The sequence below is a fragment of the Pseudopodoces humilis genome, chromosome 24 (genome assembly GCF_049639895.1).
Source record: "Pseudopodoces humilis isolate 2021_Gansu_Grassland_sample_001 chromosome 24, ASM4963989v1, whole genome shotgun sequence".
Taxonomy (NCBI): domain Eukaryota; kingdom Metazoa; phylum Chordata; class Aves; order Passeriformes; family Paridae; genus Pseudopodoces; species Pseudopodoces humilis.
The window spans coordinates 3,817,515-3,831,301 of record NC_142223.1 but is presented as its reverse complement, the minus strand read 5'-3'; the positions used below and the strand labels follow the sequence as shown (position 1 = coordinate 3,831,301).

Sequence of the window (13,787 nt, the reverse complement as noted above, 5' to 3'; positions counted from 1 at the left end):
CAAATCCCCCCAGCGGAACCGCAGCCGCCACCGAGCACGGGCTATGAACAACTCTGCTGCTGTTTATTCCAGAAAAGCGAAACTGTACAAAATGGCCGTCAGCGGCGGTGGGGCTCAATCCTCTTCCTCCTCCTCCTCCTCGTCCTGGTTGATCTGGAAGTAGCGCAGCTCATAGCTCTCCTTGCTGTTGGCCACCACGCGCAGCCAGTCCCGCAGGTTGTTCTTCTTCAGGTACTTCTTCGTCAGGTACTTGAGGTACCTGTGGGAGAGGCATGGCTGACAGTGGTGCCCCTCTGCCCTCTGCCAGTCCCCCAATTTTGGCTAAAAAAATCCTTATTCCCACAGGCTCCCACCTCCAGTAGCATCAACACATCCCACTGGCCACCTCTTAGCAAAGTTCCTGCCAGGAAAGACTGTAACCAGGGGAATAACACCATAAAGGCCTGACACGAATCCTGGGAAATCATTCTTGCCCCAACAAGGTTGCAAACCCAGTGCCTTGTACCCACCCCAGAGGGAATCTCCACTGGGATGGTGAATACCATGGGCTGGGATGTGCCAGGTGTGGCACCGAGGTGGAGCAAAAGCGTTGGGAGAAAGGCGGGTGCTCACGGGGCAGGGCACGCCCACTGCCCACACAGCTCTGCTTTTCTCACCACTCTGCATGCCCAGCCAGCTCCTGAGCCACCTCTGCCGTGGCACAACCCTGGTCTGCCGATGGCAGCACAAGGACAGGCAGCCAGAAGTGGGCAGAGGGCCAGTGCACCACAGGATGAAGGGGAACAATCTGGGACACCTTGGCACAACCACATTCTGCTGATGCCGGCCCAAGAAAGACCAAAACCCCACAAGATGAGGGAAACAACCTGGGAGACCTTGGCTGCAGATACCCCTAAATTCTCCATTCAGTATCTTTTGGCTGCAGGTCCCCTCACTGCCCAGACCAGCAGCCTTCCCAGCTGGAATATCAAACACATTCCTCTCTCATATATCGTTTGGGAAGAGCAGCCACTCAACGAGTGCCAGGTAGCACAAATTCCAGCACAACTCCTGCACTGAGACCTCTTCCCTGCCAGCTCCTCCTGCCCACAGGCTCTCAGCGTACACTGGTCATCCCCTGCCAAGGACCATCTGCGGCCACACTGACCAAGGGGACCCGGTGGGACTCGGGCATACCCCACCTCACCTCTTGGAGAACGGCACCTCTGATGTGACCGTAATCTTGCTCTTGCTCCTCTCGATGGTCACCACGCCCCCGCCCAGGTTTCCCGCTTTGCCGTTCACCTTGATCCGTTCCTGCAGGAACTGCTCCTGCAGGAGGAACACAGCTGTGAGCTGGGGCCACAACTCCCACCAGACACAGCCCCCACAGGCTGGCTTGTGCCTGGTGCTCTGGAGCTGGGGAACAGACACCAGTGCCCCCATAGCACAGGAGAGCAGGGGAGAACCCCTTCCTCAGGCCAGGCTAATCCCCACCATCAAAGCCACACCTGGGTGAGATGCTCAAGCCTGAACATATTGGATTGGCATGTTGGAGATGTTCCTGCCCTCCAAGGGGACAGCCAGGACAGTGGGGTTAGGGTGTGAGCTCCCCTCAGCCCCAGCCTTGCCCAGACCCATGCTGGAGTGCGGTTTGGATGGGCATAGGTTCATGACCCCAGACTTCAGCATCCCTGGCCTTACTACATCCCTGCCACGACACAAACTCACCCAGCAGAGATGGACAGGAAAACTGTACATGAGCAGGGACAACGTTTGTGCTTAACTACGAAGTGTCCCAAACCCAGCCTCATGCCCAGCCCCAGCACTCCTTGCTCCTCTGCCCATGGGACAACCTCAAGGCAGCAGGGCAGAGCCGCGGGATAGCCGGGGATGATCGAAGCCGAGCATCACCGTGGGAAGGCCCCCGAGAGCGGTGGAGCCATCAGGGCTCCAGGGGAGGCCCCGCACTCACGAAGTTGGCGGCGTCCATGATGCCATCCTCGACGGGGTGCGTGCAGTCCAGCGTGAACTTCAGAACCTGCTTTTTCTTCTTGCCACCTTTCGCCGCAGGCTTCTTCTGCTGTAGGGGGAAAGAGAGTGAGAGAGAGTGAGAAAGAAAGGGAGGGGGAGCGCCGTGAGGGACCGACCCCGGGCAGCGGGGAGGGGCCGAGGCCGAGCTCCGGGCTGGCTGAGACGGGAAGGGCCCAGGCATGGATCGAGATCGGGGACAGCGCGGTGGGAATGGGACTCGCCCGCCGCCCGCTTCCACGATCCGGATGGGCGGCGGGCGTCGCGTGGGGCCCCGGGAAGGCGCGGGCCGGGCCCGGCCCCACGCGGAGAAGAGAGGGCGGGGGCAGGCGGCGGGGCTGGGGCAGGCGGCGGGCCTGCGGGGGGTGCCGGGGGGCGGGGGGGGGCGGGGGGTGGCTCGGTGGGGGGGGGGGAGGCTCGGGGAGGTGGCGGCCGGTGCCGGTCCCGCGCTCACTCACCGCGGGCGCCATGGCGGCTCCGCGCGAGGCAGAAAGGGAGCGCGCGCCGCGCGCCTGCGCACAACCACGCTCGGGCCGTCCCAGCCGAGCGCCGACGGCGTCGATCGCTTCCGGGCGCACCCGTGCAGGGCGGCTGCGAGCGGACAGTGATGCCTGGAGGGGCCGGACGGGGGCGGGGCCGGACGGGGGCGGGGCCGGACGGGGGCGGGGCCGGACGGGGGCGGGGCCGGACGGGGGCGGGGCCGGACGGGGCGGGGGCGTGGCCTGCGGGACACGAGCGGCCGGTCTGGCCAGGAGCGGGGGCGGCACGTGCGGTGCGCATGCCCTGCACCCCGCACCGGGCACGAAGTGACCCCTCCGCAGCCCGGGAACCTCACCGGGCACGGAGTGACCCCTCCGCAGCCCGGGAACCTCACCGGGCACGGAGTGACCCCTCCGCAGCCCGGGAACCTCACCGGGCACGGAGTGACCCCTCCGCAGCCCGGGAACCTCACCGGGCACGGAGTGACCCCGCACTCTGTGGCTCCTCACTTTGTACGGAGTTGCCCTTTACTGTGGGAGCCTCACTGCGCACGGGGTGACCCAGCACCGCGGGGAGCCTCGGTGTATACTGGGTGATCCCGCACCCCGGGGCTCTCACTGTGCCCAGAGGGACCCCCGCACCTCCTGCGGGCAATCACCAGGCCATGCAGATGCCCGTGTCCCCGCAGCCTGAAGGCTACGCAGTTCCGTGTTCCCACACGCCGAGGGCTGTCCCCGCCGCAGGGCCCCGAGGAGCGCACGGGGCTATTTTTGGGCCGTGGCGTGGCAGCCGATCGGCAGTGCCAGGGGGCCCCACGTCACAGGGTCGGCCGGGCCTTGTCGCCTCGGCATCGGTCTCATTCCTGCCGGCACACGGTGAGCAGCAGCACAACTCGGCTCGGATCCCCCGACTTACGGACAGGGAGAGGTAAAGCCTTCACCTGGCCAGGACACACCTGTGCCCAGACGGGGATTTCGGGCATGTGGGGCACCTGGCTGCCTTCACTGCCAGGCTGCCACCGTAGGGCACATCCCTGGGCAGGGGACACCCCATTCTAGGGAATGCTTCCTCTGGGGGAACACCCTGTCCTGGACAAACCCCCACCCCTGTCCTGGGGGATGCTCGGCTGCAGGATGCTTCTTTGCAGGGGAGAACTCATCTCAGGGAATGCTCCTGCTTTGGGGGACACACACCAGGGGGACACTGCAGCCTCCAGCCTGTGATACCAGGGGAAGGGGCACGTTGGGGGCAGCCTCGTGCCTTGCAGCTCATAACCTAAAAATAGTCAGCAGCTCATGGGCCCTTGGGCAGGATTCGTCCTTTCTGTGGCAACCACAGTGCTCTCAAAAACTGGTGCCACATGGGGTCCCTGGGCACAGGGCTTGGCTCTCAACCCCACAGATGGCAGGTGGCATTTTCTCCCCACTGGGGAGCTGCTCGGAGCTGGAGAAGGCCAACTGCCACCCGCTCGTGTGCCTGCTCTGCCACGAGCCCTACCAGCATCCCTGTCTGCTCGACTGCTACCACAACTTCTGCGCCAGCTGCCTGCGAGGCCGCGCCAGCGATGGCCGCCTGCGCTGCCCACTCTGCGGGTAAGGGACAGCCCTTACAACCCCCCCAAGCATGGGGCACACCACGGTTGGGGCACAGCACAGGGCTGGCAGCTCAGCACAGCACTGCTCTCTGCATCCCCAAAGCTGCCCCGCTGGCCCGGGTGGGTGTCCCTATCCTTGTCCCCATCTCACCCCCGCAGGCACCTCTCAGTGGTGAGGGGAGGCACGGGGCTGCCCCCCGTGGACCGGCTCCTGCAGTTTCTGGTGGACAGCTCAGCCGACAGCGAGGAGGATGTGCAGTGTGCCAACTGTGACCGGTGCTGCACCAAGGCGGTGAGGGCAGCGAGGTGGGTAGGGGACCCCTGCCAGGGCCATGCCTGCCACCAACTATGTCACCTCACACAGGAGCTGGATACCATGTACTTCTGCAACACCTGTGGGCAGCCCCTCTGTGCCCTGTGCCGTGAGGAGACCCACCGTGCCAGGATGTTCACCCGCCACGAGATCGTCTCCCTCTCCAAGCGCACCAAAGACATCCACAAGAAGTGCTGTGAGTGCCATGCCAGGCTGTCCCGTGCCATGCTGTGCTGCACTGCGCCGTGCCAGGCTACACCATATTCCTGTCCCCTGCAGCACTGCACGAGGAGCCCTACATCATGTTCTCCACTGAGAAGAAGTCCATGCTCTGCATCAACTGCTTCAGGGACATGCAGGGGTGAGTAGTCCCAGCCCCACACTTGCCATGTGCCCCATCCTGTGCTTTCCCCTGATGTCTGTGCCTGCAGGGAGAGCCGGGCACACTGCATCGACATTGAGACGGCGTACATGCAGGGCTGCCAGCGGCTGGATCAGGCAGTGATGGTGGGCAGGGCTGGGGGGTGTGGGGGTGGTGAGGGGGTGCAGCACTGTCCCCTGCACTGCAGCTGCCCTGCCACCCCGGGCAGGCTGTGAAGGAACTGCAGACCTCCACGCGTGAGGCCATCGTCCTGCTCAAGGCCATGATCGAGGAGGTTCGCAACAGTGCCAGCGAGGAGGAGGCAGCCATCAACTCCCTCTTCAGCCGCATGCAGGTCTGAGGCAGCCACCTGTCCATCGAGCCCTGTGCCCGTGGGACAGAGCCAGGGTAGTGGGAAGGGACTGGGGTGGCTGTAGGACACAGGGCGGCTGTGTCATTTGCAGGAGCAGCTCTCCGAGAGGAAAAAGACGCTTCTGAAAGCTGTGCAGAGGTGAGGGACCGTGGGCTGAGCCCTGTCCGAGGGATGTCCCCCCCTCCCAAAGTGGTTTGGGATGCCTGGGGCTGGATGGCTCCCTGGGGTCTTGCAAAGGCTGTGCCATGCCCTGCTCTGCTCTGCTCTGCTGCAGCCAACACGAGGAAAAGGAGAAGGCATTCAAGGAGCAGCTAGCCCACCTTGCCTCCCTGCTGCCCACTCTGCAGGTAGGGTATCCCACCAGGCAGGGACATCCTGACACCAAAGCCAGGCAGTGACAGACCCCCTCCACACACACAGGTCCACCTGGTGACCTGCTCGGCCTTCCTGAGCTCTGCCAACAAAGCCGAGTTCCTGGACCTGGGCTATGTGAGTGTTGCCAGCACTGCAGGGTGGTCAGAGCATCCTGCAGCAGTGCTGGGCTCTGGGGCAAGGTGCTGGGCACCCCTCACCATGCTTCATCGCTGCCTTTCAGCAACTGATGGAGAGGTTGCAGAGAATTGTCAAGCTGCCACACCGCCTGCGGCCAGCCCAGACCAGCAAGGTAGAGCCCTGCACTGCCCAAGGCAGAGCCTGTGGGCAGTGCCAGATGCCAGCTCTGCCCCAGCCCCAGTCACACTCTCCTCTCTTGCCCCCCAGATCAACAGCGAGTACCGGGCAGAGTTCGCCCGCTGTCTGGAGCCCCTCCTGATGCTTAGCCCCCGCCGCTCCGTGGTGGGCAGCGCTGGTGGCATTGGTCCTGGCATCACTGGCACAAACATGTGAGGTGCTAGGATTGCACCCAAGGCACATGTGCTACTGTGTCCCCTGCCACGTGCCGCACTGCACAGTCCCCTCAGCATCTCACCATGCTAAGCTTGCCCCTGATGCTGCCCTTGAGCCTGTCACCTCAGCAGTGGTACCAGGACAGCACAAGCACAGCTGTACTGATGAACAACAGGCTTCAAGTGACACTTCTGGGAAGTGGGGCGGGTGGCAGAGGGGCGGGCAGCATCAGGGCTGGCAGCTGGGGGCCTGGTTGAACCTCACTCTGTTCCCTAGCCTGGCCCCTGCCACGCTCCCCAGAGGGTTCTGCCCCCTCTCCATGGGTGTTCCACCTGGGCCAGCTCCTGCTCGCCCACATGCCCGTGGTGCTGCAGCCTCTTTGCCTGCCACTATTTTTATCAGAATTTCAGGGAAGTGCTCGGCCATTCTTCACTGGGGATATATTTAGGCCTGTTGATGTCACAGTAGCACCAGCCCTGCCAGGCCCTCCCGGCCAGAGAGGACAAACGGGCACTGCCGCCCCATGGGGACTGCTCCTCACCCCCAGCCAGGCTTGGCACTGCAGGGTGGCTGAGCTCCTGGGGGCTGCTGGCCCCAGCACGGGCGGGGGGAGCACAGCGCTGCACGGTAGGACCAATGGTGGTGGTGGTTAGCACAGGGAGACCATGGGATGGGGGGAAACAGAGGGGCAGTAGTGCCTGCCAAGGGGCCAGGAGATACCAGCGGTGAGGGAGCGAGCTGTATCCCACCCTTTAGAAACTGGAGGGTGCCAAGCTCAGCTCCTGGCTTTACATTGCCACAGCTGGTTCCAAAACTGCAGGAATGGGGAGAGCAGCCCACAGAAATCTGATTTTTGGGACCTCTGACTGAACCCCTGTGCCTGGGTGAGGGAAGGGACATGTGGGACTGGTGCATCCCCAAGTTCACCGGAGACAAGGGGTGGTGGGGCTGCACTGGCAGCATGGTCCCTGGCACATCACCCCCACTGCTGCTCACCTGCAGCACGTCATTGTCACCTCTCCATGCAGGCTCCCCGGTGGCCAATGCTCCAAGACCCTCATGGTGCCCAGCTGCCCCCCCACCAGTGACAAAATGTCCACCGGCCCCATGGTGAAGAAGCCAACAATGCATCGGTACATCAGCACCAAGGTGCTCCTGGCTGAGGGGCGCGAGACCCCCTTCGCCGAGCACTGCCGCAACTACGAGAACACCTACCGGGTAGGGAGCATGGGTCGAGGCAGGGTGGGATGGGACAGGACGGGCCAGGCTGGTGCTGCTCATGTGGCTGTGCCCCCTGGTTCCTGCAGATGCTGCAGACGGAGATACAGGGCCTGAAGGACCAGGTGCAGGAGCTGCACCGTGACCTCACCAAGCACCACTCACTCATCAAGTCAGAGATAATGAGCGAGATCCTGCAGAAGTCGCTGCAGATGGACGTGCAGATCGCAGCTCACTACTCGGCCGTGGAGATGATGCGCAGCGTCTTTGAGGAGGTACAGCTGGCACATCCTGGCAAAGCAGGGCCCCTCTGTGCTGTACCACTGCAGACTGCCCAGCTCCCTCTCTTCCTTCCAGGTCTGGGAGGAGACCTACCAGCGGGTAGCAAATGAGCAGGAGATCTATGAAGGTACTGGTGACCCCGCGCTCCCTCCCCGTGCCCCCTGTGCCCACCCCCCGGGGGTGGCCGTGTCCCAGCCCACTCCTCTCGCCCCCAGCCCAGCTCCATGACTTGCTGCAGCTGCGGCAGGAGAACAGCTGCCTGAGCACCATCACCAAGCAGATCGCGCCCTACGTCCGCTCCATTGCCAAAGTGAAGGAGCGGCTGGAGCCCAGGTGAGGGGTGCAGGGGCTTTCAGGGCCAGGGGGGACATAGCTCATGGCTCACACCCCTCCCACCACAGGCTGCAGGAACCCCAGGAGCCCAAAGAGGAACAGGCCCAGATGCTGCTCAAGATCTGTGACGACAATGAAGTGATGCCAAGGTAGGTGACAGCAAGCACCTGAGTGCCAAGTTCCTCCCATGCCTTCTCAGACAGTGACCCTGTCACGGTGCCTTCCCTTCCCCAGGGATGCCTCGCCTGGCAGCAACAAGGTGGCTTCAGCAAGCCCTGGGGAGGGTTTCATGCCCAGGGACAACCCTGGAAACCTCTCCCCAAAAAACAAAGACTGCTGCAGGGGCCAGCAGAAGAGCGGAGCAGAGAGTGCTACTTTGAAAGAGCCGGCACCGTAGAGCCCAGTGCTGGGCACGCGGCAGAGCCGCTGGGCAGAGCCATGCCCTGGTCACTGACCAGCTCCTCTTGCCCAGTGCCACAAGCCAGGGCAGGAAACAGCCCAGGCAGCCACGTCTGCAGCACATACAAAGGCCTCAGGTGGACTTGCTTCTGAAAAATTCTCTTTGTGCTCTCCTTTGCGTGTGTCAGAGTGAAATAAAAGGGTGCAGTTGTTCATGTCTGCGTGGTTCTGCAGCACTGACAAAAGGGATCTGCTGGCACAGGGTGTCCAGCTGCTCCTAAAACCACAAGATCAGCAAATTATGGGGAAAAATAACTCCCAGGCCAGGGTCAGGGGTACACAGCCAGGTGATGGAACATCCTGTGAAGTGCCAGGCAGCCACGCACCAATATGGGCTAGGTGCCAGGAACAGCTGCTCTAGAGGTTCCCTGCTCATGTGGGAACTAAGAACTCACCAATCACTGTGGCACTGAGGGCAGGGTTTCACAGATTACTCCAGCTTTTCCCTAAAACTTCACATGCCTTCCCCACACTCGGTAAGCTGCTGTCTCCTTGCAGAGCTTCTGGTCACAGGACTTAGGAAAAGGTTAAGAGAAGCTGTTGGTCTCAAAAGTGTAAAGAGGCACTGAAGATTTTGCTCAAGGTGAAGTTCATCCCTTTCTTTCGGTGCCAACACATCCTGCTTGGACAGAGCCTGCACTGCTGGAACTGGCACTTGCGAAATTAGGATCGAGGTGCATTTACTATGAAGAACAATCTGGGAATGAGACTTTGTTTCTGTTGTCAAACAGCACATCAAACCCAAGTGACAATTGCTTGTTTCAAAGTTTCTTTGATCAAGGGCACAGCAGGAACATTACTGCCTACAAAAAAATTAGTTACAATTCACCAGCTTGAGGCATCCCTGGCTGCAACCAGAGCTTCCTGAACAAGAACAGCCCAAGTGGGAGCCTCCAAGTGCCCAGCACAGATCAGCACTCTCCAGCTGGTGAGTTTTCACCTTTGTTCTTTTCTGCCAAGCCAAAACTCTGCTCAGCAAAGGACACATTACCAGCGAGGGTATCAGGCAGATGCTCTGTAATCAAGCAAACCCAGTGGAGGATGGACTCTGCATCAGTTCAGCAAGGAGAACTGGAGGGTCGGGGTTAGGGTCAGCCTCATCCTTGTGGCTCCACAGCCCCACAAGTCACTGAGTCACAATCGTACCTCAACACAGCACTGGTGTGTTCTGAGAACCCACCAGGAATTATAAAAATTCCGGTTTCCAGCACCTCAAAGTGCCACCAGCACCTCAAGAGACCTTCAAATAACCAGACAGAAGATGGCAAAGTTTTCTCTATTTTTTTTTTTATAAAATAGAAAACCTAAACCCAAACCCAAGCCATTCTCACCAAGTGCCCCTTCCTGAGCCATACCGCAGCGCCTTCCCCATGGAACACCACAAGCTCCAAGCATGAACTGACAAGCAACTCATTTCCATTCCAGCAAGGAAGAATAATGTAGAACTCAAGAAAACAGTGAACCTCTTTGGTATTTAACAACAAAGTTATACCACACAGCTCAGTGGGAACCATTTCCAAATGGCTACTATAAAAGAGCGTTTGCTAGCCCAACTCTTCTCCTAGTTGGACATTTCCCTAGAAGCATCTCCTACTCACCCTGACATCACAGCTTTTGCCCAAAAGAGCAGGGGAGGATCTCAGGGACTAAAGCCCTTAGCAAGCCTGGCAGCTGTGGTTCTTTCACAACCCAGAATCCTGGGACCTCTGCAAGACGGAGGCAGCCTGGCAGGATAGGAAGCAGCGTGATTTGGAAGCAGGAAGAAGGAACAGAGGTGGCAGCGGGAGGCAGCAGCTGGAGCAGTGACACTGCATCCACAGCAGCATCCGAGGGAAGAGAAGCGGGCCCAGAAGTGCTCAGATCCAGTGGCATGAGGGGAGCAGCAGAACCCTCCCTGCAGACTCCAAGGCCTAGAGAGAACTGGGTGGTGCTGTGCTGCTGGCACTCTGGTGCTTCAAGGGCAGGCAGAGCCAGAGGCTGCTCCCACTGGCTGCCTCAGTGCCAGCTCAAGGAGTTTGGCCCGAAGAGATTAAAGCCGTGTCACCGGGCTCACGAGGTCAGAAAGCTTTAAAATTGAATTATGCAACAGGAACAATCTGCTGCCCAGCACCTTCCCCATCCAGGGCCAGGAAGGCAGTGCTGTTTTCTGGTAGAATCAGTTCCAGAGCCATTCCAAGACAATTCAGCTGCTGCAGGCAGGACTCATTCTCTTTAGGGTCGCTACAGGCTAAGTTATCTGGAAGATCCCTGAATGTGCAACAAAGGACTGATCTCAAGGAGGACGAACAAGCTTCTGATCTATGAGTGACCCAGCAGGCTGCCCAATGCCGCAGCCCTCCACCAGCTCCTCCTGGGTGGCCGGGAAATACCAACAGGCACCTCCAGAGGCCAGTGCAACACAGGCTCTGGGCACAGCAGGAGCTGGGCGTGTGCTCAGCCAGTCTGGTTTTCGCCCATGTTACAGTTCCAGTTTGACTCCTTTAATAAAAGGGAGACCCGAAGGCACCTTCCTTTTGTACTCCAGGTACTCTTCTCCAAAGAAGTGAATGAGTGTGATCTCCTCCTCCTCGATCCGCTCCCTGAAGAAGCGCCAGGACGCCAGTGCGTAGCCCACCACGCAGATGGGATTGCAGAGCAACACCTGGAACAGATGCTGCTGGTGAGCGTCCCCTCGAGAACCCAAGACTGCCCCAGCCCCACAGCTCATCCCCCTCCAGAAACATTGGCACAGAAAAAGAAAAGACCCCAACACTCCTTCTGAAACTTCATAAGCACGAGTTTCTCCCCAGAATGAAGAAAGCAGCACACAGGAAGCACTGGCGTACTGCCCCAGCTCTCAAAAGCTCTATGTACTATCCACGGACTCTCTCCAGAGAAACATAATCCAATGCCAGTGCCCAGCCAGCCAAAAGAACAGACAGCTACAGAAGCACTGAGCTATGGCTCAGCTGCAGCTAGCCAGAGCTGACCCTCTAGTCAGGGAGTGTCCTTGCCCTCAAGCACAGGACTGGTGTTTGGCAGGAGCCAGGTTGAGTCTGACCACTCATGGAAGGCATCTTGACCACAGGGATACAGAAAACTCTGAACACCAGCTTTAGACCAGCAGCAAATCCCACCCCAAGCCTCCAAGGGGGTTGTGGGTCAAAACCCCAGCTCCATCACGTCTCCTTACCGCACAGAGAAAATTAAAGGAACAGGATCTTCCCAAAGATCACATGGGCCAGAGTGCTCAGGGATTCCTGATTTCCTGTGTGCCAGTGGGAGGCAGCAGAATCCATGCCCAGCATCAGGTGGTGTCTGCACCCCATCACAGCGTATGCAGCACTGAGAGCAAAGACTGGGGTTGTGACAAGAAAGAATCTGAGCACACTGGATACAGTACCTGTGTTCCAATACTCCAGTAAAACCATCCCACGTAGGACGGGTGCCGGAACCACCCATACACCCCACTTGTCACCAAAGTGTGGGTGTCAGATTTCTCGTTCTGAACGATGTGGTTGAAGTTGGAGCCGGCCGTAAGCATGGCTGCTTTCCTCAGGCAGTCCCCGAAGATCACCATCAGCAGCCCCACGGTGCTCAGCCAGGTGATCTGCTTCAGCTCTGCATGGACAGGGAGGGGCACAATGGGTTTGCACAGGTCTCGAGGGGTTCAGGGGGCTGCTCAGTGAGTGGGCTTTGCCCCCATCTCAAAGCAAAATGTGCGACAGCAGCAGTCACGCGCTGCCCTCCCACACCAAACAGACAAAATCAGCAACCCCTGCTTGGTGTTAGCATAGATTAGTCCGTGGGGCCCAGCTGTAGAGGCTCAGCAAAGATAACACAAAGCACAGCCAAGGACATACTCAGACTGCTACAAAACAATAAAGGGGAACAGCTTCCCTCTCCCAGGAATAAACAGGTGAGCACAGCCAGTTTGCCTCAACTGGGCAACCAGCAACATATTTTGATGACTTGATTTTGTTCCTGTCAAAAGGCGGCACCCAGATATACCTGACACATCATTCTTGTACCTCCAAGGCAGGAAAGGGCTGAAAATCCCCTGGCCTGGCATGTCAGAGTGAGGAGGGGCTCCCCCCTGCCCTCCCAAGATCCAACCCGAGAGGCTTTGAGCACTTAGGGATTATGACCATGACAAAGCTGATGCAGGGCTGTCACAGGGCAGCAAGCTGAGGGTCACCTGCACTTTGCCATCAGACAGATGGACCCCAGGTGAGCCACGTGCAGCTGGGCAGAATCAGGGAGGGATGGGGTGGCCGACCTGGGAAGAAGAGTTTCTCCAGCGTGAACTCCACCCAGGAGGACAGGGCAGCCAGGTTGTACTCGAAGCTGTGGTTGAGTAGGAAGGAGTCCAGCGAGAGGCTGCGCGGGTTGTTGATGGCTGTCACCAGATACTCCGAGTAGTGAAAGAGGGAGAGGGAACACATGTACCTGCGGCGGGAGGGATGGAAGGGCAGGTTTAGTAGGGCCGGGGGCACCGCGCCCTCCCGGCTTCCCGGCCCGGCCCTTACCATCCGAAGTGGCGCCAGGCGGAGCGGCCGGCGCTCAGCAGCAGCCCGCAGCCGAAGGCGAAGCCTAAGAAACAGGCCCGGACGGCGATCTGCAAGCACAGGGAGGGGAGAACGCGCTGCCGCCGCCGCTCCCCGGGCCCGGGGTATCCCTACCGGCGCACCTCGAGACCGGTACGGAACCCTCCACAGCCGCACTTCATCCCGCCGCCCGCCGGGGCCACCCCCGTACCTTGTAGAGCGGCCGCGGATAGACGAGTAGCAGCGCCGCGTTCACGCCCGCCACGTGCAGGGCGAGAGCTAGGCGGCCGCGCAGGCCGGGAGCGGCCAGCAGGGAGGGGGACGAGCCGAGCAGCAGTGGCAGGGCAGCCACCGAGGCGCCGAGCAGGAAGGAGCAAAGGCTGGCGCGGCCCTCCCGGCCCACCCCCCCCCCCCCCGCCACCGCCGCCGCCACCATGGCGGCCCCGCCCCACCCGCGTCGCCCGGGAAACGGCCTCGCCGCTCTCGCGAGAGCCCCGCCCCGCGCATCCGCGGCAGCAGCGGAGCGCCGGCGATCTCGCGAGAGCCGCGCGGCGGTGCTGTGGGGCGGGGCCGGGCGGCGGCTGGCGGGGCTGGTTCGGGTTCGGTCACGGAGCCGCTGGGGTTGGAGACCTTGGCCATCATCCTGTCCCGCCGCCCGCCTGACACCGCCACTGTAACCCCTAAAGCACATCAGCCAGCGCCAAAACACTGCTGAACACCTCCAGGCACCTCCACCACCTTCCTGCTGCCTGAGCACCTGAACACAGAAAACATTTTCTGATACCTGTTCTGAATTTCCACTCTGTCAGCCTAAAGCCATTACCCCCCGTCCTCGCACTGCAGGCACGGTAAAAGAGACGAGCCCCCACCTCACTACACCCTCCTGTCAGGTACTTCATTGTTTAATATGCGAAACCGGGAACCCATCCCAGCAGGAACTGCTCTGAGGGTCC

At 60.4% G+C, this 13,787-nt stretch overlaps 3 protein-coding genes across 3 annotated transcripts; 1 reads left to right on the top strand and 2 right to left on the bottom strand.

The window, feature by feature from the left end:
• Positions 1-42: 42 nt before the first annotated feature.
• RPL22 (ribosomal protein L22) lies at positions 43-2,584 on the bottom strand. Its single transcript, XM_005528333.3, has 4 exons — positions 2,469-2,584; positions 1,955-2,062; positions 1,187-1,311; positions 43-259 (listed from the first exon to the last, which is right to left on the bottom strand). Exons 1-4 carry the CDS (start codon positions 2,478-2,480, stop codon positions 115-117), a joined length of 390 nt encoding a protein of 129 aa, XP_005528390.1. The 5' UTR covers positions 2,481-2,584; the 3' UTR covers positions 43-114.
• A 737-nt stretch (positions 2,585-3,321) lies between these two features.
• RNF207 (ring finger protein 207) lies at positions 3,322-8,463 on the top strand. The gene is made up of 18 exons (XM_005528409.3): positions 3,322-3,417; positions 3,892-4,082; positions 4,244-4,376; positions 4,449-4,593; positions 4,677-4,758; positions 4,829-4,904; positions 4,988-5,113; positions 5,223-5,269; positions 5,406-5,478; positions 5,552-5,620; positions 5,727-5,795; positions 5,891-6,012; positions 7,045-7,234; positions 7,324-7,509; positions 7,592-7,643; positions 7,732-7,849; positions 7,918-7,998; positions 8,084-8,463. The coding sequence occupies exons 2-18, from the start codon at positions 3,892-3,894 to the stop codon at positions 8,244-8,246; spliced, it is 1,923 nt and encodes a 640-aa protein (XP_005528466.2). The 5' UTR covers positions 3,322-3,417; the 3' UTR covers positions 8,247-8,463.
• A 111-nt stretch (positions 8,464-8,574) lies between these two features.
• On the bottom strand, positions 8,575-13,270 carry ICMT (isoprenylcysteine carboxyl methyltransferase). Its single transcript, XM_005528332.3, has 5 exons — positions 13,046-13,270; positions 12,817-12,905; positions 12,567-12,736; positions 11,691-11,908; positions 8,575-10,949 (listed from the first exon to the last, which is right to left on the bottom strand). The coding sequence occupies exons 1-5, from the start codon at positions 13,268-13,270 to the stop codon at positions 10,767-10,769; spliced, it is 885 nt and encodes a 294-aa protein (XP_005528389.2). The 3' UTR covers positions 8,575-10,766.
• Positions 13,271-13,787: the final 517 nt, after the last annotated feature.